Below are 27,990 nucleotides of genomic sequence, written 5' to 3' on the forward strand. Positions count from 1 at the left end.
ACAGGGAACCAGGCAGAGGGCCTTCTCGGTAGTGGCGCCTGCCCTGTGGAATGCCCTCCCATCAGATGTCAAAGCGATAAATAACTACCTGACATTCAGAAGACATCTTAAGGCAGCCCTGTTCAGGGAAGTTTTTAATCTGTGATATTTTAGTGTATTTTTGGTTTTTATGGAAGCTGCCCAGAGTGGCTGGGGAAATATTATTATTATTGCCACCTTTTAAGAACATAGGAAGCTGCCTTATACTGAACCAGTCCACTGGTCCATGTAGCTCAGCACTGTCTGCCCTGACGGACAGCAGCTCTCCAGAGATGCAGGCAGGGCTCATTCCCAGCCCTACCCTGGAGGTGCCAGGAATTGTACCTGGGACCTTCTGCATGTACAGCAGATGCTCTGCCTCTGAGCTATGGCTCTTTCGCAATTATAAAATGCATTCATCTTCTACTGAAGACAACGAAAAGACTGCCCTCAAAACCATTTGTTCCTCCCCATTTACTTATAGCATCTGAGGCCCTACACAATTCTGTAACTGAATTTTTAGCAATATGTACTCCACCCATCGGGATGCAGGTGGCGCTGTGGTCTAAACCACACAGCTTAGGGCTTGCCAATCAGAAGGTCGGCGGTTCGAATCCCCGCGATGGGGTGAGCTCCCATTGTTCATCCCTGCTCCTGCCAACCTAGCAGTTCGAAAGCACATCAAAGTGCAAGTAGATAAATAGGTACCGCTCCGGCGGGAAGGTAAACGGCATTTCCATGCGCTGTTCTGGTTCGTCATGCTGGCCACATGACCTGGAAGCTGTACGCCGGCTCCCTCGGCCAATAAAGCCAGATGAGCGCCGCAACCCCAGAGTCAGTCACGACTGGACCTAATGGTCAGGGGTCCCTTTACCTTTACTCCACCCATCTGTTTCGATCCCTGATGAAAATGCATCACTTTTAACAATGAGTTTATTCCTGCATTCCCCTCATCAGAGTAATGGAAGGGTTAATTTTTATCTGGGCTAAACAGATCTCCTGCAGCAAATGGCTATGCCAGTTGCATCAATATACAAACACCACTCCCCTCCGAAAATGATGTGACCATCCACTCGGTTGCCAAATGTGCAGACGTGACTCTTTGAAGGTAGCTAGGGTAGTTTCACTGACCAAAGTAAATATTGCTTTTTATAAGCACATCCAAAATACTGAGAAAGATAACTGTTTTAAAGTTCTGTTTGCTCAGCAGAAGGGAGAGGAGGCAGAGAAATCTTTGTTAAGAGTTACATATCTGACTTGACTCTATACGTACATTTTGCCCACTGCATATAGCAGGTGTGGGGAACCTTTGGTCCTCCAGATGTTGCTGCACTACAACTCCCATCATCCCTGACCATTGGTCAAGGTTGCTGGAGATGATGGGAGTTGTAGTTCAATTAACATCTGGAGGTTCCCCACACCTGCAAATGCAATTTGGGCAATTAGTCAGAACCAACTGCATTTTCTTTTCGGGATGCTTGATAGACAGATGAGTTCTGAGTAAGATGCATCAACTGTGGGGAAACCAGTTCTGCAATTATTACACACACAAACTTTTACTTTGCTGGAAAGGGATTTATGGTTCCCATTCTTCTGGGTAATCATTATTTTTTTCCCAGGTTAACAAACAGAAGTGGTCTTGGGATGTATAACTTTTTCTACTTGTATTTCCCCTCCACATTTCCCTTTCACTTGCTAGCTAATTTAATTTCCCCCCAGATACAAAACAAGTTGCCAGTAGTTTATTACACAACAGTTTCTCTGTTCAGAACTATTCCTCTCAAATGAGCTGCTTTTAAGAGGAGACTCAATGTTCTTTAAAGGAAACAAATGAAACCACAGAGGCTGGGCTTTTAACATGAGATGCTCTCCCCAGTGAGTCATGCCCGGCTCGCCAGCACTGGCATCTTTTTGGCATCAGGTTAATACTTCCCTCTTCTCTTAAGCATCAGATGAAATATGATCCAGCTGTGTCAAGGCTTTGTTAGTGCTCTCTCTGGGTTGCTGATAAGTCTTTTCCTCCTCGCCTGCCCCTGCGTAGGCTGGTTTTATGCTTTTATGCCTTACGTGTTCAATTTTGATAGTGATTTTTGTATGTTTAAAAACAATTTTGTATATTTTAAAACTTGACTGTAAGTCGCCTAGAGACTGTCCTGGGTCACATTACTAGCAATTCAAGAAGAGCTGTTAATAAAGGCTCAGTAACACCCTCTGTGGGGAATACAGTTTGTTTTGTGGTTATCCGACTTCCATAAATAGTGTTTCCATCAATAAAATTTATTTGGGGACACTCCCACCACATGTGCCAGAACTGTATGCAGTATCCCAAGTGTGGTCATTCCATGTACAAAAGCATTATAGTATTGGCAGTTTTATTTTCTGATCATCTCTAACATGGAATTTGACTCCTTTTTTAATAAAAAGAAAGATGTCTCACGCAGGAGTAACCTTTTTATCAAGCTATCCACAGCGACCCTGTGATTGCTGTACTGGTCACTGCCAATTCCTCTGGTGTAAGTGTGATGTTAGGCCTGTGTTTACTCAAATAAATAACAATTGAATACTAGAAATTGTCTCCAGCAGCACAAGGATCATGAAGTCATTGATTCCTACATTGAAAGGGGGTTGGACTATATGATTCTGCTGATTCTGCTGAGTCTGCTGTCACCTGCATGGTTATTTAAAACACATACAAATTCGATATCAGCAAAGTTTTATACATGATCCTCTGTACTTGGAAGTATACCCCATACTGAAGACGTTCCTTTCTTCCCAAAGAGAGGGGAAACGGACGGGACCCATGGACATGGCAGCAAGTGCATGGCTGTTACTAAAAACAGCAGCTGTACATCTAATTCCAGCATCTGCAATATCTAGTAGGATTTGCCTTGTGCTGTGACGTCATGGCATTCCACTTTTCTCAGCCAATGATATGAATTGGGAGTGGGGAAATGAAGAATGATATGATGGCATAATGCAAGAGTTTTCCCCAGAGGTTTTTTAACATGCATGCAATGAATACATGGGGTGTGGGGTGCAGAGGTGCTGTTGCGGTAGCGCTGGACTCAACAGCTAAGAATAATGCATCAGGATTGCAGTTTTGACAGCTAGATGTTGGTTCTGAAATTTCAGTCGTGTTTCTCTTGCCGTACAGGCTTAGCAAAGCACATACCTCAAATATGCGTAGCACTTTAGCCAACGCTCCAACTTCTTCTTTGAGGGAGAAAATCAAGGAGATTGCATCATTCTGGGCCTTGCTTTCTTCAATGTAGCTGGATTCCTGCATGATACATACGCAAATGTTGACCATAAGTCTTTTCTCATAAACATGTGTTACAAGAAAAAAAGCATGGGACAAACTCAAACCATCTGGGCCAAAGTCTACAGTCTGGAAAGTCTTCTAATAAAAGCCATTCACTACGAACAATCTTGCTAATGAGGAAATGGTGAAGACACAAAGAGATCCAAAGACTGCTGGTTGGTTGCACAATTTTATGAGGAAAATCTTGAATAGATCCATGGAAGTGTTGTTTGCAAATCTAAGCAACCCATGAGGATTTGATTTTTTTATATATATATTTTTACACCAGTTAATTTTATCCCTAGAAGAGCCAAGAATCTATCACTCAGAAGACGCTTTTAACTTCAGCACATTAATTTAGTCCACGGGGGGGGGGGGTGCTCCTCAAAATAGGCCACAGCTAAACAAAAGAGAACTTCACCTGTAGAAGTCTGCTTGGACACTGAAAATGTCTGAAGAACAGAAACTACTCAGGGCAAATTTATATGTATTAAACATTTATATTCAGAAGTCCCCAAATGTTGGCTTGGCATGATTGTCTCAAACAAACCTGACCTACTCCCTCCTGACTGAGGGAAGGGGAATGGTCTCAGCCAATGTCATGCTGAGCTCCAGGACAGCTTAGAACCAGGGGCGACTCACTGCTTCAATAGGTGAATATGACTAAAGGGAAGAGCATCCGACCTTTATCCAAATTTCCACATCCAGGACAGGATTCTGCTCCCAGGACTCATCGTTCTAGTCGCACTGACCTTCAGAAGTCTCGCTGCTTTCAAGTGCATCCAACAGGCATGAGGCCAAGGCAAGCACTGGGGCAGGCAGTTGCCAGATGAAAGGATATGGTCACCACTGGAAACTTGGTGAGTGTGTTTGTGGAACCCTGCTTACGTGCAAAATCTGACATGTAAGTAGGAATAGAAGCACCTTGATTTGAATTCTGACTTTTGTGAGTCTAGAGCACTTGAGTTTGTTGCAGGGAGGGGGGGGGGTGACAATAATAATAACTGAACAATATTTACTTTGATTGTATGTGGCTCTCATGATGTCTCCCTAGTCTCCCCCTCCCTGCCTTCAGACCTGGACAGCAGGCTGAGGGTACCATTTTTTAAGTCTTCCCATTGTTAAAAATAAAACCTGCACACAACTAAGATGGCAACTAACACAATAGGAAGAAATGTGCTAGCTCGTTTTGCCAGCTGAGAGGCAAAAAGTTTACAAATATTTATTATTATTACTATTATTTGGAGCAGTCCAGAAATTCATCACCCACCTGCAGTCTGAAGTGATACCACCTCATCCTGCTGCACCTTCATTCCATGACAAAATTACAGATTCAGCTGATTCGGAGCAGTATAATAGAATCAGCTCCTCCCAGCCTTGATATCTAAATTTTACCTAAAGCATGAGCAATTTTGAGGGTATTCCTCCTCAAGGAACAACTAGGGAATTCAGAGGTCAATAAGATACTGGTAAAATTACTCAGAAGAATTTCACCCACCCCTTCCTTCCACTATTCCTTCTAACTATTATATTGAATTAATTCTTTCCTCATTGAAGCTATTTACTAAAATAATTCTGTGAGACTGGCTAACTTTGGCCAGCTCCACAGGAACAAGTGTACGGACTACAGTCAGCTATGGACACCTGGACTCCTGCAGGAAATAATTGATCTTACACCTACATTTGCTCACAGCAGATACGTAATACATGGATATCATACACAAGCGAAATTGCATCTTTGAACACCAGTGCATACGCATTTCACCTATACATGCACCTATATATGGGTAGCAACCAGACAGTGATGCCATCAGGGCAAGATTTTGGGGCAGAAATCCAGGACCCCCACTAGACTGAAGGAGCAGGAGGATCCCCAAAAAACAAGGGAGGCCAACCACATTTTAAAGTGATGTAATACAACCCAAAGAGGTGAAGAACCCATAAGACCGGTAAGTCTAGAGTCTAAAATTACCCTGCTGCATAACTGCATCCACACATTACATGTTCACCTGAATTTTTCCACTGCAGTCCTAAAGTATATACGGTAACTCCTCTACCCAGTGCTTTTTTTTCTTAAAAAATGTTTAGGGGTACTCTCATCTTCCTACTCATGTTGAAATACCGCCCTTCAATGAAGCCAAACTTAGATTCACAAAATGTTTAGGGGTATGCGTACCCCTGCGTACCCCCAAGGGAAAAAAGCACTGCCTCTACCAATTCAGACTACTAATACCAAGAACCTGTGGCACTCCATATTTGAAATGGGGAAGTGCTGTGCTCATGAGCTCTGCTCCCCAGTCCCATTAAAGTCCACAGAACTGGGCAGCGCTTCCAACTTTCCAATCTGCTTGTGGAACTCTGCATTTGACAACAGTTTAATATGCGAAAATTAGCAGGAAAAGCGCCGGACAGAGAAAAAGGTTGTTGCCTGAGAATTTCTGTAAAGGTCAAACCATTGTTGAAGTCATCTCGAAGCTGGTCGAAAAGTTATCAGCCCTAAAATCAGAAACTAGTAAAGTGCTTATTATAATGGACTTACCTGAGAGGCATCTCCATTCATATGGTTAAAGAATTTATTATCCATTTCCACCCTCCAGCACTAGTGATCAGGATGTTTCTTACAGGGAGGAAAGATGGGTGACCTTACGGTGTTTGCAGGAACGTCTGAGTATAATGTACACAGATATTTCAAGTTTAGTTTATAGTTGAAGGGTCAGCCCTCTTCCTTTGATCCTCCCCTTCCCTGGGGTAGGCGGGGCGCTCTGCACACACCCCTGCGCCACCTCCTTTGGGCTCAAGAGGCACACATTGTTTACACGTCCAACGAAAGCCACAAGGCTGGAACACCTTTTAGCGTTGCCATGTGGCTTCTGTGTGGACAAATGGAAACAATCAAGAGTCTTCTCATGCGGTTTCGTACTGTCTGCTGTGTTTAAATTCCAGCTCTGAAAACCTTCTTCTTTTGCCAGCCATGTGAGGAGAAAGCAATAACAGAATTTCGACATCTGACAACATGCGATGTTCCCATCCATGCTTAACTTATTTGCCTGTGTCTGTGTGTAACGAAGACTGATGGGAAAGTGACATCGTTGCCTCATCCATTGCCTCTTTATAATTTTGTATCGCTGTGGACAGAGTTTGCCCATGTAGATATAGGACTGTTGTGTCTAAAGGGAGTTTTAATGGGTTGCATCTGTTTAACAAATGTTTAAGGGAAAGGTAACTTAAGGAGGCAGAAAAGGGCATTAATAGGTTCCTATGCTTTAAGCGGGACGCGCGTGGCGCTGTGGTCTAAACCACAGAGCCTAGGGCTTGCCGATCAGAAGGCCGGCGGTTCAAATCCCTGCAACAGGGTTAGCTCCCCTTGCTCAGTCCCTGCTCCTGCCAACCTAGCAGTTCGAAAGCACATCAGTGTGCAAGTAGATAAATAGGAACCGCTCTGGCGGGAAGGTAAGCGGCGTTTCCGTGCACCGCTCTGGTTCGCCAGAAGCGGCTTAGTCATGCTGGCCACATGACCCGGAAGCTGTACACTGGCTCCCTCGGCCAGTAAAGCGAGATGAGCACCACAACCCCAGAGTCATCCATGACTGGACCTAATGGTCAGGGGTCCCTTTACCTTTATGCTTTAAATAAAAACCACTAAGGACAATGTATTTAGTGGGAGGGCCAAAGCTCATCTACTCTGCATGCAAAAAGTCATTGGTTCAGTCCTTGGCATCTCTAGGTATTACTGGGAGTGAGTCCTTTCTGTAACCCATGTGAAATATTCTGGGATCTTAAAAGGATCACTAATCTTACCCATCCACAGCACTGCTCCTAGTCCTGGGTCAGAAGAGGTATTTTAATGGAGGAGCTACCAATAGATGCCAGAGGTTGACGCCGGCTTGACATTTTCAAAGTGGTGCCCCCACCATTGGATTCCTTTTGGTACCAAGGCTGACAATGATTTGGTGCCAGCTGAGCCCTTTTGGAATATAAATAAATAAATTCCCAGCCCTTTTATTTCTAGTTTGTTTGTTTTTTTATCCTGTCCTGGCGTTTGTTGTCTGTGATGCTGACCTGTGATGTAAATCACTCTGCAGACCCTACTGGATTGAAGAGGCAAGGTATTAAAGTCTAAGTGAATAGCAGCCTCTCCTTTTGCTTCATCCTCCTCCTGCTGAGCATTCTCTGTGAGTTGCCTCCAAGGCCTTTTAACATCCCAGTTCCATCTTGAGGGAGGCACAGATTTGCTTCAAGGCATGGGGTGTGTGGCTGATGTTTCCATGCCCAATTCCCTACATTCGCAGAAGTGAGGGTGAAGGACAGTCTGGTTCTGTTGTCACCGACCATGGAACAGAGGGCTGAGCCAGGATATTTTTCTGCCTCAGATGGAACAGCAAATGTCATGCTGCTTAAAGTTTTCTCTTTCATTCGAGCACTAAACATTTTTTTGTTAAATAAATACCGTATTTTTTGCTCTATAAGACTCACTTTTTCCCTCCTAAAAAGTAAGGGGAGATGTGTGTGCATCTTATGGAGCGAATGCAGGCTGCGCAGCTATCCCAGAAGCCAGAACAGCAAGAGGGATCACTGCTTTCGCTGTGCAGCGATCCCTCTTGCTGTTCTGGCTTCTGGGATTCAGAATATATTTTTTTCTTGTTTTCCTCATCCAAAAACTAGGTGCGTCTTATGGTCTGGTGCATCTTATAGAGCAAAAAATGTGGTAAATACTCCCTCTCTCAGTTCAAAGCACAGAGCACCCCAGGCTGACCAAGTCATTTTGACGCCTGAGGCAGAAAGTTCCACAAATCCACTCCCCCTTTACGCTGTGGGAAGGTGCTCTTCCTGCCCATCGTAATTCCAATGTCAGAGGCTCCGCCTTCTAGCCCACTTCCCAGGTGGCAAAGGATGTCCCTGGAATGAGCTTGCCACCCAGGAAGTGGATTCAGCCTGCTTTCACAACTGGCCAATTGTGAGTAGGCTTGGGGGCAGACCACTCCAGGGGGCGGACACGGCTGGCCCTGTTGGCTTTGTTCGGGCCTGCTCCCAAGGGATTTAAAGAGGGTTCATGGCTGGCCTTGGCAGCCATTGTCGCTGGATCACACATCCGCCCTCTCAATTTTTCAGGTGGGTTGCATTGAACAGCCTTGCTATGGACCTTGTCGGTCACCATATTCGGGACCAGGCTGGAATGTTCCCATATGGCTAATTGGCTCCTCCCATCTGATTTTCACCATCCTCATAGCAATCATCACAACTTTGGCGGTTTGGGCACTGGGTAGGCATAGTATTGGCCAGAGGGGAGGTTGTAGCCTCTGCCTGCCCCTCCTGAAAATGGGGTACCCTATTAAAGGGATCCAGGGGAGATGCTTCTGTCGGGATGCCCAGATAGGGCCTAGGACCACAGCACTGTCCAAGTGCAACCCAGAGGGGGAGCTACTCTTTGATGCAGGTCAAGAACTTCCTCTCTTCCAGCTGGCCCTATATTAAGTACTTCCGGCAAGTGGGCTGTTATGGTTTGTTCTCTCCCACAAACACAAGATGACTCTGGCTGTTAATTATTTCAGATTTATTGCTAAAACAACAAACTAGGACAGAGCTCCTCTACCCATCGTCCTCCCCAGAAGATGGAGCTCCTCCCCCTTCCCCAACATGGAAACCCCCACCTTCTCTTCCGGTATCTTTTGTTTGTCTCAGCCACTTTTGAGATCCTACGAGATTTGGGAAAGAATGTTTCCTGCATTCCAACATCTGGCTCACTTTTGGAGCTGTTACACAGCTGCCTGTCACTTTGGCTCTGTTTTTCTCCTCCCCTTTGTTCCGAGCTCAGTTTACAGCTGCTCTCCCTTTCCTCTCTGCCTTCAGCTGCTAACTGTTCTCTCCCTATGCCTGCTTCTTCTCCTCCTGTGAGCATCTGAGCTTCGCTGACATGGGCTGGAAGTAGTGTGGTCTACCCAATGCCTACGCCAAACCTCTTAAATCTGTAGTCAATAAAGTTGTCTATCAAAATAAAAGACTGTTTATGTATGCAATGACGGCAGCAAGGATGCTTCTGGCCCATAGATGGAAAGAAGGAGAAGTACCAACCAGAGAAGAAGGGCAGACCAAGCTGATGGAATATGTGGAAATGGCAAGACTGATGGCAGGAAGACCAAGTATTTTTAAAAGACTGGAATAACTTTTTAATATATTTGAAAGAGCACTGTAAACAGTTGAAATCATTGGCAAGAACACAATGACACTTGTAAAGTAACATGAACTTTGGTTACCATGATTACATAATAGATGGATTACATTAAAAGATGCAGGAATAACTTTTAGAAGTGGAACTCGTGGAGGGAAGGAAGGAGGTCTGAAGGTTTGAAAGAACCTCTTTGTTTTTATTTTTTGGAATGGTTATTTTCGCTATATTATGCAAAATTAATAAAAAAGTATATATATAAGAAAAATTGTGGCCTGGCCCAAATTTGAACTTGCCATGTCTCATTATTTAGACGGTCTGTTGGGCAGGGGACGCCTAGGCATACAAGTGCCTTTCCCTGAGAGTACAAAATCCACAATAATAAATTAAATAACTAACCATTGGCTGCCCTTACATAACACTCCAAAGGCACTGCCTCACTCTGCCTAATGGGAGGGCCATTGCTGGCTTCTGGCAGATCACACACACCCCGCCCTCCCAGGAAGAACACCAGTGAGGGTTTTGGCTATTTTTATTGGTAGTATTTAATAAACTTGGATTTTGTTTTTCAAGAAAAATAAAATTATTTACAGAGCGTATTATTAACTGCATATCAAGCGTACAATAAAATACAATTCAAGACCATATAAAACACCAACAAATGAATTAACACATTCAAAAGACTATTTCCAGATGTTATTGGAAGCCAAGAGGACCAACACAAATCCAGCATTAAAATGATCAAAATCAGGCAAAAATTGGAGAATTCTGAATCTCAGATCAAACTAGTTACTAAAGGCTGTGGTACAGAGGTGGGTCTTTAAGGCCTGTTTGAAACCCACAGTAAACGAGACACATTTAGTGGAACTGCATCCCACACTCGTGGGTTACTCCACAGCCCGGAGCAAGGAGCCAACTCCCTCACTACCCTTCAGAATGAACTCTGCTGCAAAGATCAATTGCCCTAGAGGGCAATAGCTAGCTTGGATGTGTGCCTTCTTTAAAAGGAAACTTCAATTTCTTTTAGTTATTTCTTTTTAAATATTGTGTAACCTTCCCAGACCCTTTAGGATGAAGCAAGATCTCAAGCAAGCAAAACATTATAGCTACTCACCATACTGGTTCAAACACTCCCTTTCCCCCCAGAAATTTTATGGCTGATGTCAGACAACCTGATGCAATAGACACACAAGGCATTCACTTTGCAAGAGGCTCTGATTGGCAGCAGCAGGGGGACTGGCTTTCAGCGACGTTGCCAGCAGTGTAAACAGAACGGTTAGCACATCAAGCATTAACTCTCTTGTGGGGAAAGTCTGCCCCATGAAAGTTTCATCCTTTTTATCATCTACAAGCACAAACTCCAAAGCATATTAGTAACCATATTGAATGAGTTACAGATAGGTAGCCGTGTTGGTCTGCCATAGTCAAAACAAAATAAAAAAATTCCTTCCAGTAGCACCTTAAAGACCAACTAAGTTAGTTCTTGGTATGAGCTTTCGTGTGCATGCACACTTCTTCAGATACACAGAATCTGAAGATACACAGAATCTGTGTATCTGAAGAAGTGTGCATGCACACGAAAGCTCATACCAAGAACTAACTTAGTTGGTCTTTAAGGTGCTACTGGAAGGAATTTTTTTATTTCATATTGAATGAGGTCCATGTAGAACAGCCACAGTACAAAATAGGCCCTACATGTTATGACAAGCAACATTTCTTTTAAGCATGCTCACACTGACTGGTTTTATTTTGAATAAATGCCATGGGCTCCCAGTCCTATGGGAAAGGGCCCTAACTCAGTGGTTGAGCATAAATTCCCCATTGAGGACTGAGTCCTCCTGATGACTGAAGATCCAGATGAATAGGTAGAGCCCCCTGACACCATCACTGAAGATGCTCCCTAGGTCTGCCTTCAGGAAGGACCCTTGGGGTGGGCTCCTGACCCACCACTGGCAGTGGAGTCCCTGACCAAGTCACCCCTGTTTCTCCCTTAAGAGCATCAGCATTAGAAGATCCAAGGCAGCTGGTTAATGATGGTGTGCACACTTGGGAGGCCAATATCACCACGCATGACTCTAGTCTAGAGGAATAGCATTCTTCATGAGATAGGCCTCTTTGGACAGACTTAAGCACCTGCAGCTGTTGTGTGGCATATTCTAGCAGGCCAGACGATATTAATCTACCAGCTGCTGGAACAATATATGCCATTCCGCTTCCTACCTCTTTTGCCCTGCCCAGCTTTCTATGAGATCTTAGTTCCTGCCCCCTGAGCTCTTGCTTGTTGTGTTGCATCTGATCTCTCCAGCCTGACCTTGGCAGAGGCAGAGGCAGAGGGTGATCCTTCATCCCCAACTGTTATTGCTTCCCACCGGAGAAAATATCATAAGTGTCTCCTCCACCCCCCAACTTCTAAATCATGGGAAACACTGATCTCCCATGTAACATGTAGTTTGAGTCTGAGATAGTGGGCTTAAAGCAGGGGTCAGCAAACTTTTTCAGCAGGGGGTCTGTCCACTGTCCCTCAGACCTTGTGGGGGGCCGGACTGTATTTTTTTTTTGGGGGGGGGGGAGAATGAATTCCTATGCCCCAGAAGTAACCCAGAGATGCATTTTAAATAAAAGCACACATTCTACTCATGTAAAAACACCAGGCAGGCCCCACAAATAACCCAGAGATGCATTTTAAATAAAAGGACACATTCTACTCATGTAAAAACACCAGCCAGGCCCCACAAATAACCCAGAGATGCATTTTAAATAAAAGGACACATTCTACTCATGTAAAAACACGCTGATTCCCGGACCGTCTGCGGGCCGGATTGAGATGGCGATTGGGCCGGATCCGGGCCCTAGTTTGCCTTGCTGTTGTTGTTTAGTTGTTTAGTCGTGTCCGACTCTTCGTGACCTCATGGACCAGAGCACACCAGGCACTCCTGTCTTCCACTGCCTCCCACAGTTTGGCTTCCAGCGCCATAACTTTTATATGCCTGTTGTCTTTGTCCATGGAGTTTTCTTGGCAGGGATACTGGAGTGACTTGCCGGTTACTGCTCCAGGTGGATCACGTTTGGTCAAAACTCTCCGCTATGACCTGTCCATCTTAGGTGGTCCTGCACAGCATAGCTCATAGCTTCTCTGAGTTATTCAAGCCCCTTCACCACGGCAAGGCAGTGGTCCATGAAGGAGTTAGTTTGCCTACCCATGGCTGTGAAGGGAGACAGTTTGTGTTCTACTTCCTAATATGATCACTGGCCAGTAGATGGTGATCTTTCCACGTGAGATGATGGACTTCCTGTTTCTGTCCCGTTCCCCCCTCTTGCTTCTTAACACACAGCAATAAAAGGGAGAAAGGGTAGGTAGGTCCAACTTAATTAAGGTAAGGCAGTTTCTACAAAGAACCCCATCTCCTGTGCACCTGAATCAGCACCTGCCCCTTGCTTCACTCCAGTTAATTGAGTCAGTAAGCGGAGATACTATTTCCTAGCAACACCCAAGTGCTGCCACTCCCCAGGAATTTTGGTCGATGCACAAACGATTTTGCCGTCTTTTTACCACTTTGCCAAACTTTTGTTCAAAGGAGTATAATCACATTATAAAATGCTGAGCCAAAATGAGCAACCTTTTTTTTTTTATGAACCTCTTCCACTTCTGTAAAGAAAGACACACACTGTTGACATTTTTGGACAAAGTGTTCACAATGGGGCGTTTGCAACAGGGCAAATGTTGGGAAGGAGAGGGAGCATGCACCCACATGTGGATGGGAGTCAATATGCACCACACTATCGTATCAACAGAATCTGCATTTGGTTGCACATCCTCACTGACATTCTGCCACAACTAGAGACACAGGAAACTGCCTTAGACTGATCCAGACCATTCGTCCATCAAGTTAGTACTGTTTATGCTAGTAGCAAACGTCTTTCTCAGTCCTCCATTAAGATGCTGGGGATTAGATTGAAGATGTTTTGCCTGCTAAGCATGTGCTCTACCACTGGGCTATGACACCACTCCAATTTACCCATGACTGAAGCTGTATCAGGATTTAAAAAAACAAAAAACCTTGCATGCAGTATTGGTGGGCAGGCAATGATATTTCCACACTGAGATTCTGAGTCAGGAAAATAAGAAAGCTAAATTTAAAGAAAACGCATGCTCGATAGGAAACATCTTCCAAGGAAATACGAAAAGTGATCAGCCACCCAAAGTATCAGTATAACACCTGGGGGAAGGCCAGCACAGGTTAAAGGACAGTATGGGAAGCTTGGAGGTTTCTCCACCTACTCTTTCCCATCAGCCTCCAATGCAAGCTGAATAGCACCCCAACACTTCCATGTTCCCCCTTTTCTCCACAAATGACCAGAACCACACTCGACTCCATTTTCTCCTATGAAAGCACTTGATCAGAAATTAGTTGCAACTCAAGTCCTTTCAGTAAAGTGAATAGAAAGTTCTTTGTTTTGGTTTTTTAGTTGTTTTTATTAAAGGATTTTCATAGTTAACAAGCGTACATACAACGTCTCTGTTTTCAATTCATAGGGTCCTTTATACAGGTCAGTTACATTCGGTGTGATACATATCTCAGACATTGTGAGGTTGTAGGGGAGAGAAAGAAGGGGGTAGTGATTTTTCATTCTTTTGCTTAGTGTATGTGCAGAGTTTCTGTGTGCAGTTTTCTGCGAACGCCCCATTGTGAGTTGCCAAGTATAGATTCCTTATTATCTGTTTGTTTTTGTTTTGTTGAGAGCCATCCAAGACAGGATCCTGAGTGCCTTCTACTTCACCTCCCTTGTAAGACCAGCTTTGGCTGGTGTTGCCAAGTAGACACAATTTTTTAATCAACATTCTGCCTCTTTAACAGAGATTTACAATAGGTGGGTATTTCCTGGGCATGGGAGCTAAATCTTATCACCTGCTAACTGCTGCAGATCAGATTGCAGCTCAGGAGATAGTAACAAGGCCAGATCAAAAACAGGCCAACTCATTTTACATTTTTTAATCGAAAGCTGTGGTGTCACTGCCAACGGCCACCTGTGCTGAGAATGTCAGTAAGGAAGTTTAAAATCTGACATGGGGGAGAGTTGCTTTTCCATTTTCCTGCCTCACCTTAGAGCCTCAAACCTGTATGTAGATGGATCAGTAGTCAGCTGTGGGCCAGCTTACAGCCTATGGGAATATCAGTGTTTCTTCACTAATGTCATAGGCCACCTGACAAGACCAAGCTGACATGGACAGCTTGTCACCAGCAGGCAGGCTATTTCCCAGCATGACCATTTGCTCCATAGCTTCTCCTAAGAACATTTAAAGAGCCCTGCAGGATCAGACCAAAGGCCTACCCAGTCTCGCATTTGCTTCCCACAGTGACCAAGCAGATGCTTCTGGGAAGTTCTCAAGCAGGACATGAACACGGCAGCCCTCTCCCACTGTTCCCAAAAAACTGATATTTAGTGTTATGCTGATGATGATCCAACAAGAAGCATCTACAATTCTATGATTCCATGATCATGGCAGTAGGCCCCCTTTCTTGATGCTTAATTCTTGGGGATTTGGAAGGTTCTACTCCGGGGAAAGAGGCCTCCAATCCTTCTTCTCCTCCTCCTTTCAAACATAAAGGCCAGATCAAGGCAGGGATTGAGAACCTCAAAGATGGGGAACCATCTACCTGCCCTCAGGAAACACCTACTTCCTAGGCCACACCCCTACTGTATCCTTGAACGCTTGCCTGGGTGGGGAGAAGAAAGGGATGCAAAAAGCAGCCTGCTGCATAAAGTCAGGATCCACATTTGTTGCTCTGGCCACTTTGACTCTGGCCCCATCCGCCACTGCCATATGGCCCCCAAAAGGCTATTCAAAAGACTTTGGACTCTCAGATTTTGGCAGTACCCTGTGCAACACTAAAATTTGGTGTCCCTGCCTCTTGTGCTCTCTTCTACAGCATTGTTTTTGCTCCCCTGCAGGACAGCACCAGTTGCACTCTGCTCTTGCCCACAGAGGTCAGTCAGAAGCCTATGGGAAACACACAGTCAGGGCCTCCACCCCAATATCTGCCAGAGACTGGTGTTCACAGGTATGGGCTGCATTCAAAACAGCGTATGTGGATGTTCCGTCAGCACAAAGATTTCAGCTTGCACAACACAATGCCACACACACCCTTCCTCCCATGCACTCCCCAAATCTGTTCTAGGGGTTCCACCAACCCTCCAGAGCAGGGGGCAGGGGGCACACATTGGGGAAGGAGGAAGGGAGTTCCACTGAGAAACAGTAAATCTGTGCACTAATGGAACAAGTGCATTTGATCCTGCCCTATCTTGCCTCTAACCATGCCTCTAAACATACACAGCCACCCTGACCAGTACCCATAGCATGAAGCGCTCTACTCCCATTTTAAAGCCATCTAAACTGGTGGCCATGACCCCCAAACTGGACAACCAAATTACACGGTTTAACTGTGTGTTGTGTGAATAAGTACGGTACTTCTTGCTGTGTATGTCCTGGAATGCCCACCATTCACTTTTGTTAGATGATTCCAGGTTCTAGTACTACCAAGGAGAGAAAAATCACTCTTTTATCAACTGTCCCCAGACTGTGTAGTTTTATACAACTCTTGCCAAGTCCTTCCTTCCTTGACTCCACCCCAGAGATAGACCACATGCTGTGCATGCGTAAGATCCCAGGTCAGGCTCAATCACCCTGTACCTCCAGGTAGGACTGGGAATCACAGAATCATACAGTGGGGAGGTTCCCTAAGGCTACCTGTAGTGCAACCCCCTGCAATGCAACCATGCCCAAAACGCTGGAAAGCTGCTGTAAGTGTTGGCAATACTGGTCAGACATGGTATAAAACAACTTCCCATGTTCCAAAACCAAAGGAGAGGAACCCATGACCATCTCAATATAGTCAGATCTACAATTCCCATCTTCCTTGACCATTGGCCACACATGTTGAGGCAGATGGCGGCTGGGAGCCCAAATCCCTTCAGTTTCTCACCCCTGTTCGTAGCTTTTCAGGAAGTCTGATCTGGAAAAAAGCCTGCCAATGCTAATAGAGGAGTGGGTGAGCTTTGAATTCGGGCTGGAGACATTTAAGAAACCAGCACCCTTGCTTTCCAGGTGCAAGACAAGAAAGCTCCCAAACTCTGCAGATTGAGTTATCCGATTTAGACTAATATTCCAGCATCACAGTGCAAGTCACACTTTGCCCGCGTTGCAGGGAAGCAAGCAACACAGCTGCGGACGGTGCATGGGCACAACTTGATTTCTTATTATATTTGACTTATTGGGCCACAGGAAATTGCACACGTCTGAATAGAGGGGGAAAGTCTGCTTCTTGGAGTCTGTGAATACCAGACAGAAAATGTGCTTTTTGCCCAGTGGATCTGCACGCCCAGCCGTCCGATTTCCCTAGCAAACCTGGCTGGGAATCCCTCGACTTGCTTCCTCGGGCCGAGCTCCCATTGCCGTCCGTGCAGCAAGGAGCCTCGCCGCCTTGGCCGCTGATGGACGCGGGACACGTGGCCGCACAATGGGGACACACGACTGACCTCAGCCAAGTCGGCAAACTGCCCCCGACCTGATCCCGGCGTCCTTTGCGCGGGGAAGGTTGCTGGGGGGGAGTAGAAAGGGGAGGGGCGAGTTTTCAGAGACAACCCCCCCCCCATACTCCACCCATTGCCTTTTGCTGTCGAGACGTGGGCTGCATCTGCGACGCAGGGTGTTCAATTTAGAGTTGCAATAGTGACAGCAGCCGAGGAACGCGGTTTGATCCAGAAGTCGACGTTTGCAAACGGCTCTCTGCAGCGCGTTCACTCCACTTCTCATTTCATATGTTGCAAAAAGGAGCGAGGGATGGGAGCTTTGAATATCTCTATCCCGCTCTCCTCCTGTTAAATGCAACAAACCTGTCACTTCGGGTTAGTTTGAGACCCGAGGCCGCTGATTAGCATGAGCTGTAGCTAATATGCTTAAGGCTCCCTAATTATTTATTATGCCCTTAATGGCTGGGGGGGGGGGGGGGGAGCATCGTAACGACGTCCTTTTTAATTAATTTTTTTTTAAAGAATAATGGTAAATGAACAAAAAGAGTCTCGAAAACAACGGCGACGATTGATTTAGGGCTGGTCCACAGAGGAGGGAGGGAGTGATTGTCCATCGTGGCCGGACGGAGGTCAATGTCACGGTCAGCCGATTTGGAAAGTGAAAACTCGGAAAGAGTGAAATACTGACCTCGCTGAAGTCCCAAGTGTGTGTGTGTGTGTGTGTGTGTGTGTGTGTGTGTGTTTGCGTGTTGGAGGGGCGGGAGATCCGACTGGCCATCGTTTCCTCCCCTCCCGCCCCCCCCCCCCAAAAAAAAAGACGGAGTTTCAGCCCTGAAGGGAAACTTTGAATCAGAAAAACAAATGCAATACTCCAATTTAGAATTACTGGTGTGTGGGTTTTTGTTGTTGTTTAGTTTAGTTTAAACACACAAACTTTAGGCATTCCTTTCTGCAGAAGTTCCGCGTCTCTTCTCATTTTGGAGGAAATCTCAAACAATTTCCGTCTCTTTCCCCTTAATTCACAACATTTCAGCATCCAGAGTTATAGTCAGAAAACCGTTGGTTTTTTTTTAAGTTAACTTCTCTGTGCTCTCCCCCTCTCCCTCCCCCCTGTCCCTTTTCAAACTCCTTTTCTCTCTCCAGCTCTCTTTATCTTCCTGCGGGTTGTGCCAACTATTTATTTATCTTTATTATTCCTTCTCCTTTCTTTTCTTTGCATTCCTTCTTTTCTCCCTCTCTCCCTGTGCCTGGACAGTGTGATCCTTAGCTTGTTACCACCCACTGCACGCTCCCTCTCTCTGCTGTTGCCGAGGTGTTTCTATACAAACTTCAGCGTCCAGTTGTCATATTAATTATTACACGGAGTAATGACTGAAATCGTCAAAATAAGAGGGAGACCTGAGCAAAGTCCTCCCCACCCCACCCCCTCCGCCTCCTCTTTCTCCTCCTCCTTTTTTCCTGCCTCCTCAAAGATTCAGCAAAAGACCCTTTGCAGCACAAAGCGCTAATTGGGCTCCAGCAAATACCCTGACAAGGCATGGAAGATAGGGTTCATAAAGCCCCACAATTGTGAAGGGGGAAAAGATCCCTGAATAGACCCCACGCTTCTTTTCTAAACTCTCTTGCTGAGCAAAAAATGGACTGATTCTTGAATACTGGACTGATCTTGAATGCTATACCCAGCAGAGAGAGAGAGAGAGATGGAAATTGTAAGGGTGCCCCCTCCTCCTCCTTCCCCCGCCCTCCCAGCTATTCATGTCTTCTATGCGGAGAATAAGCTGGTTTTTTGTTTTGTTTTTTGTTTACTATGAAAGACCTTTTACTTTATTTTCGCTCTTAGAGATGGAAGGTTTGGGGAGGGGGAGGCAGAGACATGTGCCTAAGACCCTAAGCTAGCTTGCCTACTGTAACAAAACAGAGTGTAACAAATCGGACCCTCCTTTCTCCCTCCTCCCCAAAAAAGTTCCAAATGTATTGGGTCTTTTGAAGAACTAGGTAGAATTAATGACTTTCGTTATGCTTCTCGAAAGGACGGGCATTTTATCATCGCGCACGCGGGGGAAAGCTTTAAAGCAAGGTTGTTTTTTAAGCAGAGGAAAGTTTTTAAAAAAGAAAAATGGAGAGGGTAGTGGGGGGACGTCAAAAGACCCCGGGCCTGTGGCTGCATGCAATTCACACCCAGAAAACAAGGGCAAAATAATGACGGGAGTTTCTTGAAGGGGAGCAGAAAAGGAATATTTATTATTATGGGGAAATTGAGGACTCTTAACTGCAGGTGCAGAGCTAGTGAAAGGAGGCTGTGTGAGAGAGAGAAATCGCATTTGGTACCTATAACTCTTCACTTCAATAGCTATTTTACTCCGATCAGTAATTTGAGAAGAAAGCCTGATAACAAAACTAATTCAGAAGCTGTGTGTGTGTGTGTGTGTGTGTGTGAGAGAGAGAGAGAGAGAGAGAGAGAGAGAGAGAGAGAGAGAGAAGGGCATCATATAGATATGATGCCCTTGTGTATCATAAGCAAAGCCTACAGGAGATCTGGAGCAATGTAGAAGTTTAGAAACCTTACCTGGCTGATAAAACTAATGTTCCATTTTCTCCAGGAACAAAACATCCCTGGGTAGACCTGCCCCCCTTATGGTCATGCAGGGGAGGCATGGACCTACTGGGTCCCATGCACCACTGCCTTGATGTTTCTTGCCCTTTTTAGACACTTTCATTTGTGGCAGGGACAGAAACCTGAAGCTCCCCAGCTGTTACTGGATTCCAGCTCCTCTCAACTAGCATGACCAATGGGCCAAGGATAATGATAGTCTAGGAATGCAGAAAGCTGCCATTCTGAGTTAAATTGTTGATCCATCTCACTCAGTATTGTCTACACTGACTGGCAGTGGTTCTCAGAGGTGGATTTAGGGGAGCACGACTGGTTCGGTCACACCGGGCACTGAGTGGCACAGGGGATGCCGCAACTATGATTTAGAACGGAGCACGAGGAGTGGGCGCCATTCTCCTCCCTGTTGAGTTCTAACAGGGCTGAGGTCTTAGTTTTCAGACTATGGAAAAGGAAGAAGCTGACAGTCAGTGCCACACACACACACACCTGGCCTGGACTAAGTAAGAAGGCAGGTGGGTGGCAGGGTGGTTGAGGACAGAATGAGTTTCATGGGGCCTCCACCTATCAAACATCACGTGGCCCAGGTTGCCTTAAACCTGTAGCCGTCCCTGCCATGAAAAGCTGGGCTTGAAACACCTTCTCAATCAAAGATGACCATTCTGGGCAAGACAGGTGTGTTGTAAGATGCTTTGTTTCCAAATATTTGGGAAATAACAGCCCCCCCCCCACCTAATCACACATGCATTTATGGGGCATATTTACAAAGTTGTCTGCCTATGGTCAGTAGGTTGTGAGAATCTCTCCTCAGTTGCCTCTTTTGAGCAGAGGCTATTGACAGGCATGCAATGGACTAAGTGGACTTTTCTACCAACTCATTGTTGTATACAACTATTTCAAGGTGAGTCATTGGAATGCACTTTGGGTTTTATTTCATTGCACATCTAAGTCTGGAATATATATTAGGGATTATTGAGCCTTAGAGCCACCCTACATGTGGACACAAGAGGCCTCTGGTCGGATCTCCCAACTTCTTTGCTTTGACTTAAATTTCCTTGATGGGCTTTACCAATTTAGTCAAGCTGCAGTGAAGTGAGGTGGGTGCTATGGGCCTCTGTGCTGTTTTCTTGATCTAAAATTGCCCCCTGAAGCTGATGGGGACATAAAAACGCAGCACCTGTCTAAGTGCTTTCAGCAGCATCAATATTCTCACGTTAAAAATAAGAGCTAGCCAAGATGTCTGGTTGAAGAGGGTCCTAGAAATATAATGCTGGTACCCAGGGCTGTTGACATTTAACAACAGGGATGGAGCATCTTTTTTGGTCCAAAGGCTGCAGACCCTCATAGGAAACCTTCCAGGGGCTGCATGCCATTGATGGGTGGGGCAAGCATAGGGGCGGACTCTGCTAATCTTTCATTATATGGCGCCCTGTGAGGCCAAAATTTGGCATTCCCAAAGAAACTTCTCAGTTATGGATCTTCTCAATTTTGTGCCCCCTCGGCTTGGAGCCCTGTGCAGGGGAACTGCCTGCATCACCCTAAATCCAGCACTGGGGTTGGGGTAAAAAGGGTCTAGGAAAAGAGGCTTCACCTTTCTCCATCCAGGAAAGGAAGAAGCATTATGACAAAAGTCCTTGAGGAGGCACCAGGCAAAAGCACTTGAGAGGAGCACGACCAGGGCTGGCGAGGGGCATGGCCTGGCACTCAGGACCAGGCAGAGATCCCTGGAGGGCTGCATTTTAAACAGCCATATGTAGGGCTGGCACTTAAATCTTGCCACTACATCCAGGCAAGTCTTTTTATGAACTTTACATTATTTTTGCAGATCTGACCAGAGTTCTTCCTTGTACTAAAGCTATGCAGTCATGAATATCTGGCGGGGTATGCAAAGTGAAGCATCTTCATATGCCTGAATTGGCTTCAGATTTGTGATTCCTGCTCCTGAGCGGCATTTCACACGTCACAGTAGTTTGCCAAGTTTGCCATCAGCTGCACACATGGCAGGGAACTGGATACGAGGCGGGCATTTGGCAGGTCATGTTTGTTGTATTCATGTGCTACGGAAGCTCCCCTTCGCTCGGAAGCCCGCCGCCTGACAGCGCTCTCCAAGCGGTCGCTCCGTCTCGCAGGAAGGGCTGGTGCTTCTCGATTCTCCGCTGCCCCCGCCCCGTTCACCCGTGGGGGCTACGCCGTTGTCACCGGGCTGCTCCTCGCAGGGGTCTCCCAAGAAGCGCGTTCTCAGGCGCCCCCCCCCCCCGCCACGACCCTCCACCCAACTCGCCGCCTCAGAAAGCGGCTCCTGAGAGGAAAGCTCGCGCCAGGCGCTGCGCCTCCCCCGCTTGCGAGGAGCCCGGGGAACCCCTCCCCCCACGCCCTTTCTCGACAGCCCCCTCCCTCTCCCATTACCGCCTCGGCTTCAACTCAGCCAATCAGCGCTCGCTGTGCCGCCTGGGCCCCCTCCCTCCTTCCCCCCACATGCGGTGGCCCAGCCCAATTGTTTATTCAGCGGCTGGGCCAACGGCACGCGCCGGGCGCACGCACTTGCAACAACAAACCTTGCAAGCGGAGCGGTGGGGGGAGAAGAGGCGGAGTTGGGTCCAGCGCGCGTGCACGCGCGTGTACGGGGGTTTGCTCCTGTGACTGTGCGCGCGCGTCCCTGTGTATTGTGCCTTTTCCATCCAATTCTTTTTTACACACACACACACACTCTCTCTCTCTCTCACACCGGACCGGTCATGAAAAGACGGGCAGCACTTCCCCGACTCGCGGCCACTCATTGCAAAGCCGGGGAGTGTGGAAGGCGCAAGGTGCACAGAGAGAGAGGGTGCGTGCGTGTGTGCGAAGAGAGGCAGCGATAGGAGGCGGCGCGAGCGAGCGAGCGCGCGGGGGTGGGGGGAGAGTGTGAAGAGAAAAGGCGGCGGCCGTGGGGCGAGCGGGGGGGGGGGCACAACAGCGAGCCCAGCTCCGGCCGCCCCTTATAAGAGACACAATCTCTGGACGTTTTTGGCAAAAGAGGTTTGGCGAAGCGGGCTGCGCACACGCGAGCGCCACGAGCCTCCCTCGGTTCCAAAGAAAGGGGAGGAGGCCAAGCCGGCGGTGCCATCTGAGCTCGCTCGCGCTCTGCACCCGCAAGCCTTTTCCCCCTTCTTTTTCTTTTTTTTAAAAAAGAAACCAAATTCTCCTTCCCGCGCCTCAGGCCAGCAAAAGCCGCGCGCCTTTCCTCGTCTGTGCGGCCGCCCAATGGCCAGCGCCAGCCCCGCCAAGATGGACAGCGTCGCCAGCCAGCCGCCGCCTCCCGCGCCTTTCCTGCAGCCCGCCTGCTTCTTCGCGGCGGCCGCGGCGGCGGCTGCAGTGGCCGCTTCACAGAGCGCGCAGCAGCAGCAGCAGCAGCAGCAGCTCAGCCCGGCATCGGCGGGCCACCCGCAGCACCAGTCCTCTCCCGGCGGCGGCGTCAAAGCGCCTGTTGCGGCTGCGCCGAAGCCCCTTCCGCAGCCGCCGCAGCAGCAGCAGGTGAAGCGCCCTCGCTCGTCGTCGCCGGAGTTGATGCGCTGCAAGCGGCGCCTCAACTTCAGCGGCTTCGGCTACAGCCTCCCTCAGCAGCAGCCGGCGGCGGTGGCGCGGCGGAACGAGCGCGAGAGGAACCGCGTGAAGCTGGTCAACCTGGGCTTCGCCACGCTGCGCGAGCACGTCCCCAACGGCGCCGCCAACAAGAAGATGAGCAAAGTGGAGACGCTGCGCTCGGCCGTCGAGTACATCCGGGCCCTGCAGCAGCTCCTCGACGAGCACGACGCCGTCAGCGCCGCCTTCCAGGCCGGCGTCCTCTCGCCCACCATCTCCCCCAATTACCCCAACGACATGAACTCCATGGCGGGCTCGCCCGTCTCCTCCTACTCCTCGGACGAAGGGTCCTACGATCCCCTCAGCCCCGAAGAGCAGGAGCTGCTGGACTTCACCAACTGGTTCTGAGAGGCCCCGGAGGCCCTCTTGGCGCTGGCTTGGCAGCAGGTGGGTTTGGCTGAGGCAGCTTCTCGGGTGGGGGGCGAGCGGGGAGGGGGTCGTGGCGGGGCTCCGTTGCTGGCAGGTTGGAAAGGAAGAAGGGTTTGTTCTTTTCTAGAGCCGTAGAGCTGGAAGAGACCCCCGAGGGTCATCTAGTCCAACCCCCTGCATAGAACCATAGAGCTGGAAGGGGGAGCCAGAGGGTCATCTAGCCCAACCCGCCTCCACACTGCAGGGATCTTTTTGCCCAAGGTGGGACTCGAACCCACAACCCTTTGATTAAGAGCCTCGTGCTTTTAGTCGGCTATTTTTCCATTACCATCAGTGCACATGGCACTCGTCGGAGTGAGGAAAGGCAAGGCCGCTGCCCCAAGGAGGTTACAATCAAAACAAATTTGACGGGGAGGACAAGCATGTGCAAATGCACCTAACAAGAGCTTAGGAGTGGAGGACACCATCTCATTAAAATTGATGGGAGTTGAGCGACTTGTATCCCGCTGAGCTCAGTGGCTCATCTCCAGAGTGGTAGGTTGCAGTCCATGGACCACTTGCCCTGCTTGGGCCCCGGGTGAAAAAAGAGCCCTCTTGGTCCATGGCAAATGGAGTGTAGGGTGCCTATGCTTCTCTTTTCTTTTCCTCTCTTTATTCAGTGTTCAATACTGGGATACATTCTGAGTGCCCTATGGGGAGGTGGGACCTACTTTGAACTAGCCCTATTTGATTAAAAAAACTGCAAATAACCAAGTGCTCCAAAAGTACCGTACTCCTGGAAGTCAGTGTAGTGGTCAACTATAGTAGGATCTGTCAGTGAGACAACACTGGCCTAAGTGGCTTGTGTATTACATAGCCTGACTCCAAGACTGGGCTTCTGTAGTCAACAAAATGCTTAATACGTATGCAGTAGGCCTGGAAAATGGTTTGTAGCCTTCAGCTGGGATCTCACTGAGCAGCTAGGTCAATACTGCCTTTAACCTTTATTTATTTCCCATTCACTATCTAATGTATATCACAACAATATTTTGTCTACATGAATCAAAACACTAAAACAGCAACAAAACCATGATAAACCGTAAGCTAGCACACTTGGATTCCTGCCAATTGGTACTCAAAATAATAACTCAGAATATTCCATTGGTTTAACTTCCTGCTATGTCCTATGAGAGGGCCAATAGATCTATATTATGATATAGAACTGTTAAAGGGGCTTCATTCCAAATATGTCTGGATGCCAGTTCTGTGGAAGCTAACAGGACTCAGACTGTGGTCAAAGGACACTGAGATCACTTAGATCCCAGGTCTAGTCAGTGCCTGGATGGGAGGCTGCTTGAGGTCCATCACGCCAGTGTAATGAATGTGATTACTTAATCTTAAATGTGATCCAGTCCAGTGGGATCTCTGCCACTGTGTTCAGCGGGACCTCCTTCCTAGTAAGATTTAGGACTGAAGCCTTATGCACACTTTCTGGGGAAGAAGCCACATTTATCATAATGGGACTTTTTGTGAGTTGATACACATTACTGTAAGCGTGTTCAGGACTTGGGAATTGCACCCATTGAAGTCATTGGGATCTACACTACAGTCCTGAATAATTTACTCAGAAGCATCTTTGAGTTAAATCCAAAAAATTCAGCGTAACAGAATTGTAGGCCTTGCTGTGAAGCGGGTGTGTCTTTCTGAGCAGAATGATCACTTAATGGAGCTGGCATGCCAAAACCAATTGTGTCCTTGTCATAACTTGGATTAAGCCTTGATGCTTACCTCTCTCTCCTTATGTTGTTACAGGACTTGCTGAAAAACGGTTGCATCTGTTTTCTTCCCATTATGGAAAGGAAGAAAAGTCAAGACAGTGAAGCACAGAATGAGTTTGACTGCATTTGCAAGAAACCGGAAGCACTCCCTGATTCTGCCTTTGCACTCCAGGCTGTTTTGAAGAGACATGCAGCCCAATTCTATGTATGTTTACTTGGAAGTTAGCCCCATTTAATGGAATGGGACTCAACTACTCCCAGATAAGCGTGCACAGGATTGCAGCCTCAGTGACATTCACATACATAGGATCAGGCTGCACAATGGGCTTAGTAGCAACAGGAGGCCCAAGAGCAACTATCTGCCTATTCAGTACCCCCAAAGTTAAACAACACTGCCTATATACATCATATACATCTTCAACAGAGCAATGATCTTTCCGTTTTGTTGACATAAATACAGTATTGCTTCTTTGGAAAGACTGTTTCACTCACAGCTTTCTGGACACAAAACACAGTGAAATCCTAGCATACTTACTCAGAAGTAAGCCCCACAGCATTCAGTGGGACTTCTTCCCAAGTATATGGCTTTAGGACTGCAGCTGTGCAGACGAATCCTGTGTATGCTTACTAGATTCAGTGGGACTTGCTCTTAAATAAGTGTGCAAAGGACACTCCTGTTGCCTAGTACTTGTGGAGATTTTGAAAATCAAAACTATGCTGTATTCAAAGAATCCTCTGACGTCTCCCTCTCTCCTTCATCCACTTCCTCCCTACCATCCCCATCATAAAATGCTTCCAATTTTTTCTTGTGAACTTTTTATTATATAAAAAAAATCTATTTGTATCCTAACCAATTTTGGGGATATATTAAGCTATTTTTGTATATAAGAGACAGAGAAATTTATAGACTTTTTTTGTACAAATGGTTTAAAATGTGTATATCTTGATAACTTTTTAAATGATATGTAATGCTTATTACCTCTTCATATCTAGATGCGTAGTCAAAATGACCTTACAACTGCCATGTTTTTGTCATGTGGTCTTGTAAAGGACTTGGAAATGCCTCCGGATGTACTTTAGCACCGATGTGTCTTACTTTTTTATAGAAACTTTGCTAATGTATTAATAATGTTATTAAACAATTGTTCAAAGTGAACAAAGTTTATGCAGCTATTGTCCAAACGCAAAATGGTAGCTATTTATTTTACAAGCTGCTGCCTTTTGAAGAAAAAGAAAACTTTTACTACTGCCTTTTCACACTGTTTTATTACAAACTTACAAAAATCATGTATAACCGTGTTTTATACAAACTAGTTTGGTAATAAAACTTTTTGTTTCAATTAAAGCAACGTCTTCCTGGTTCTACTGCACATCTTGATTTTCTTTTCTACCCTATGTTTTCCATGTATAAGAAGAGTCAAATGTTCACAGAGGGGGATATTACACTTCTGGGGCTCAATCTGTTGTTATATATAGATGCACGTGAGGATTCAAAATAAGCAGGCCTACAAGGATATTGCAGTAGTTGCTCTTCTGCTGCTGGGTTTTCCAAATGTGTATTAAATAGGGAGAGGCCTGCCTGCTTAGTTTCCCTTTCTGCATCCACACAAATCATACTCCACCAAAGAATGAATCCTAGCAGGGAGGGAGCTCTTTTTTAAAATCTGACATCTCCACTTTCTAGTGCTATATAACAGGGTGTACACAAGAAAATCAAAGATGTTTATCAGGCAATATACCTTGAAACCATGTTAGAGAAGCGCTGGCGTATGAGAAACATGACATGGGATGGCGGGCAGCAAAGCCGCAGAAAGTGCGCGCCTGAGATTCAATACGCCGATCTAGCTGGCCTGTTTTTTACGTCCCCCAACAGCGTGATCTGCGTGTAAAAGTGCCCAATTACCAAGATTCAAAAAGAAATTGGGTCTCTTCCCCCTCCCCGCTTTTTCCCCCTTTTTGGCTAGTCTCCTTGTTGTCAGTTAGCAAAGACGTGACTAGAATCCGCCTCGGGTTCATTCTCTCCCCCTCGTCCCTTTCCACCTCCCCGTTTCTTGCTTAGCTCCTCCCGCCTTGCTTGCAAATTCAGTTTGCGTGCGCCAAGCCAAGCGGAAAGCCAAGCGCAAAACGCATCTAATAAAATAAAAAAGGAGGTAGCCAATGTTCCTAAAAAAAAAAAATCTATCCTGCTTTTTTAAAAAATGGAAGAAAGAGAGAGTGAGAGAGAAACAATGCTACGCGAATAAATTAATACAGAAAGTCTTCATGCACTGGACTATAACGGAATTTTATTTAATTTGGCAGCATTGCATTGCCATACATGCGGCCTCCTTCCCCTCCTCTCCTTTCTCCCCTCGTCCATTAATATGCTGCGGGAGGGGGAGGCAGGAGTAAAGAAACCATTGGATTGCCCATTCAGCACAAGCACTCGTTGTTTTAACCGATCTTGCAACTTTTGTTTGATTAGGAAAATAATAACGGTTACATTCTCTTCTGCCGCTTTTTTATGCTATTTAAAAGGTGGCTCCGTTTTCCGTTTGTTTACCCACCTTTACAAGGCTGTAGAGATAAGGTATGCAAATGAAGTTTAGCAAGTAATTTATGGCTATGTGTATCCCATTACGACAAT

General features: G+C 46.6%; 2 protein-coding genes and 1 long non-coding RNA gene across 5 annotated transcripts in view; 2 read left to right on the plus strand and 1 right to left on the minus strand.

The window, feature by feature from the left end:
* Positions 1-10,569, plus strand: part of LOC307225370 — a 30,648-nt gene extending 20,079 nt beyond the window's left edge. The window contains exon 3 of the long non-coding RNA XR_013842941.1: positions 8,869-10,569. This is a non-coding gene — a long non-coding RNA (uncharacterized lncRNA). The remainder of the gene's footprint in view (positions 1-8,868) is intronic.
* Positions 1-10,650, minus strand: part of PAH (phenylalanine hydroxylase) — a 77,372-nt gene extending 66,722 nt beyond the window's left edge. For 2 of the 3 annotated variants that reach the window (XM_079992819.1, XM_079992818.1), the window contains exons 1-2: positions 5,859-6,010; positions 3,191-3,298 (exon numbers count right to left, since the gene is read on the minus strand). In XM_079992819.1, the coding sequence (XP_079848945.1) occupies positions 3,191-3,298; positions 5,859-5,903 (153 nt within the window). In that variant the 5' untranslated portion in view covers positions 5,904-6,010. Of the gene's footprint in view, positions 1-3,190; positions 3,299-5,858; positions 6,011-10,596 lie in introns of those variants that run through there. The other variant, XM_079992820.1, reaches the window with a different exon arrangement.
* An 11,915-nt stretch (positions 10,651-22,565) lies between these two features.
* On the plus strand, positions 22,566-26,725 carry ASCL1 (achaete-scute family bHLH transcription factor 1). Its single transcript, XM_079993094.1, has 2 exons — positions 22,566-23,625; positions 25,399-26,725. Exon 1 carries the CDS (start codon positions 22,861-22,863, stop codon positions 23,584-23,586), a length of 726 nt encoding a protein of 241 aa, XP_079849220.1. The 5' UTR covers positions 22,566-22,860; the 3' UTR covers positions 23,587-23,625; positions 25,399-26,725.
* Positions 26,726-27,990: the final 1,265 nt, after the last annotated feature.

Source organism: Podarcis cretensis (genome assembly GCF_951804945.1).
Source record: "Podarcis cretensis genome assembly, chromosome: 10".
Taxonomy (NCBI): Eukaryota; Metazoa; Chordata; class Lepidosauria; order Squamata; family Lacertidae; genus Podarcis; species Podarcis cretensis.

What these genes read in the sequence shown, in the direction of transcription:
- ASCL1 (XM_079993094.1), top strand. Translation starts at nt 22,861, where the DNA reads ATGGCCAGCGCCAGCCCCGCCAAGATGGACAGCGTCGCCAGCCAGCCG.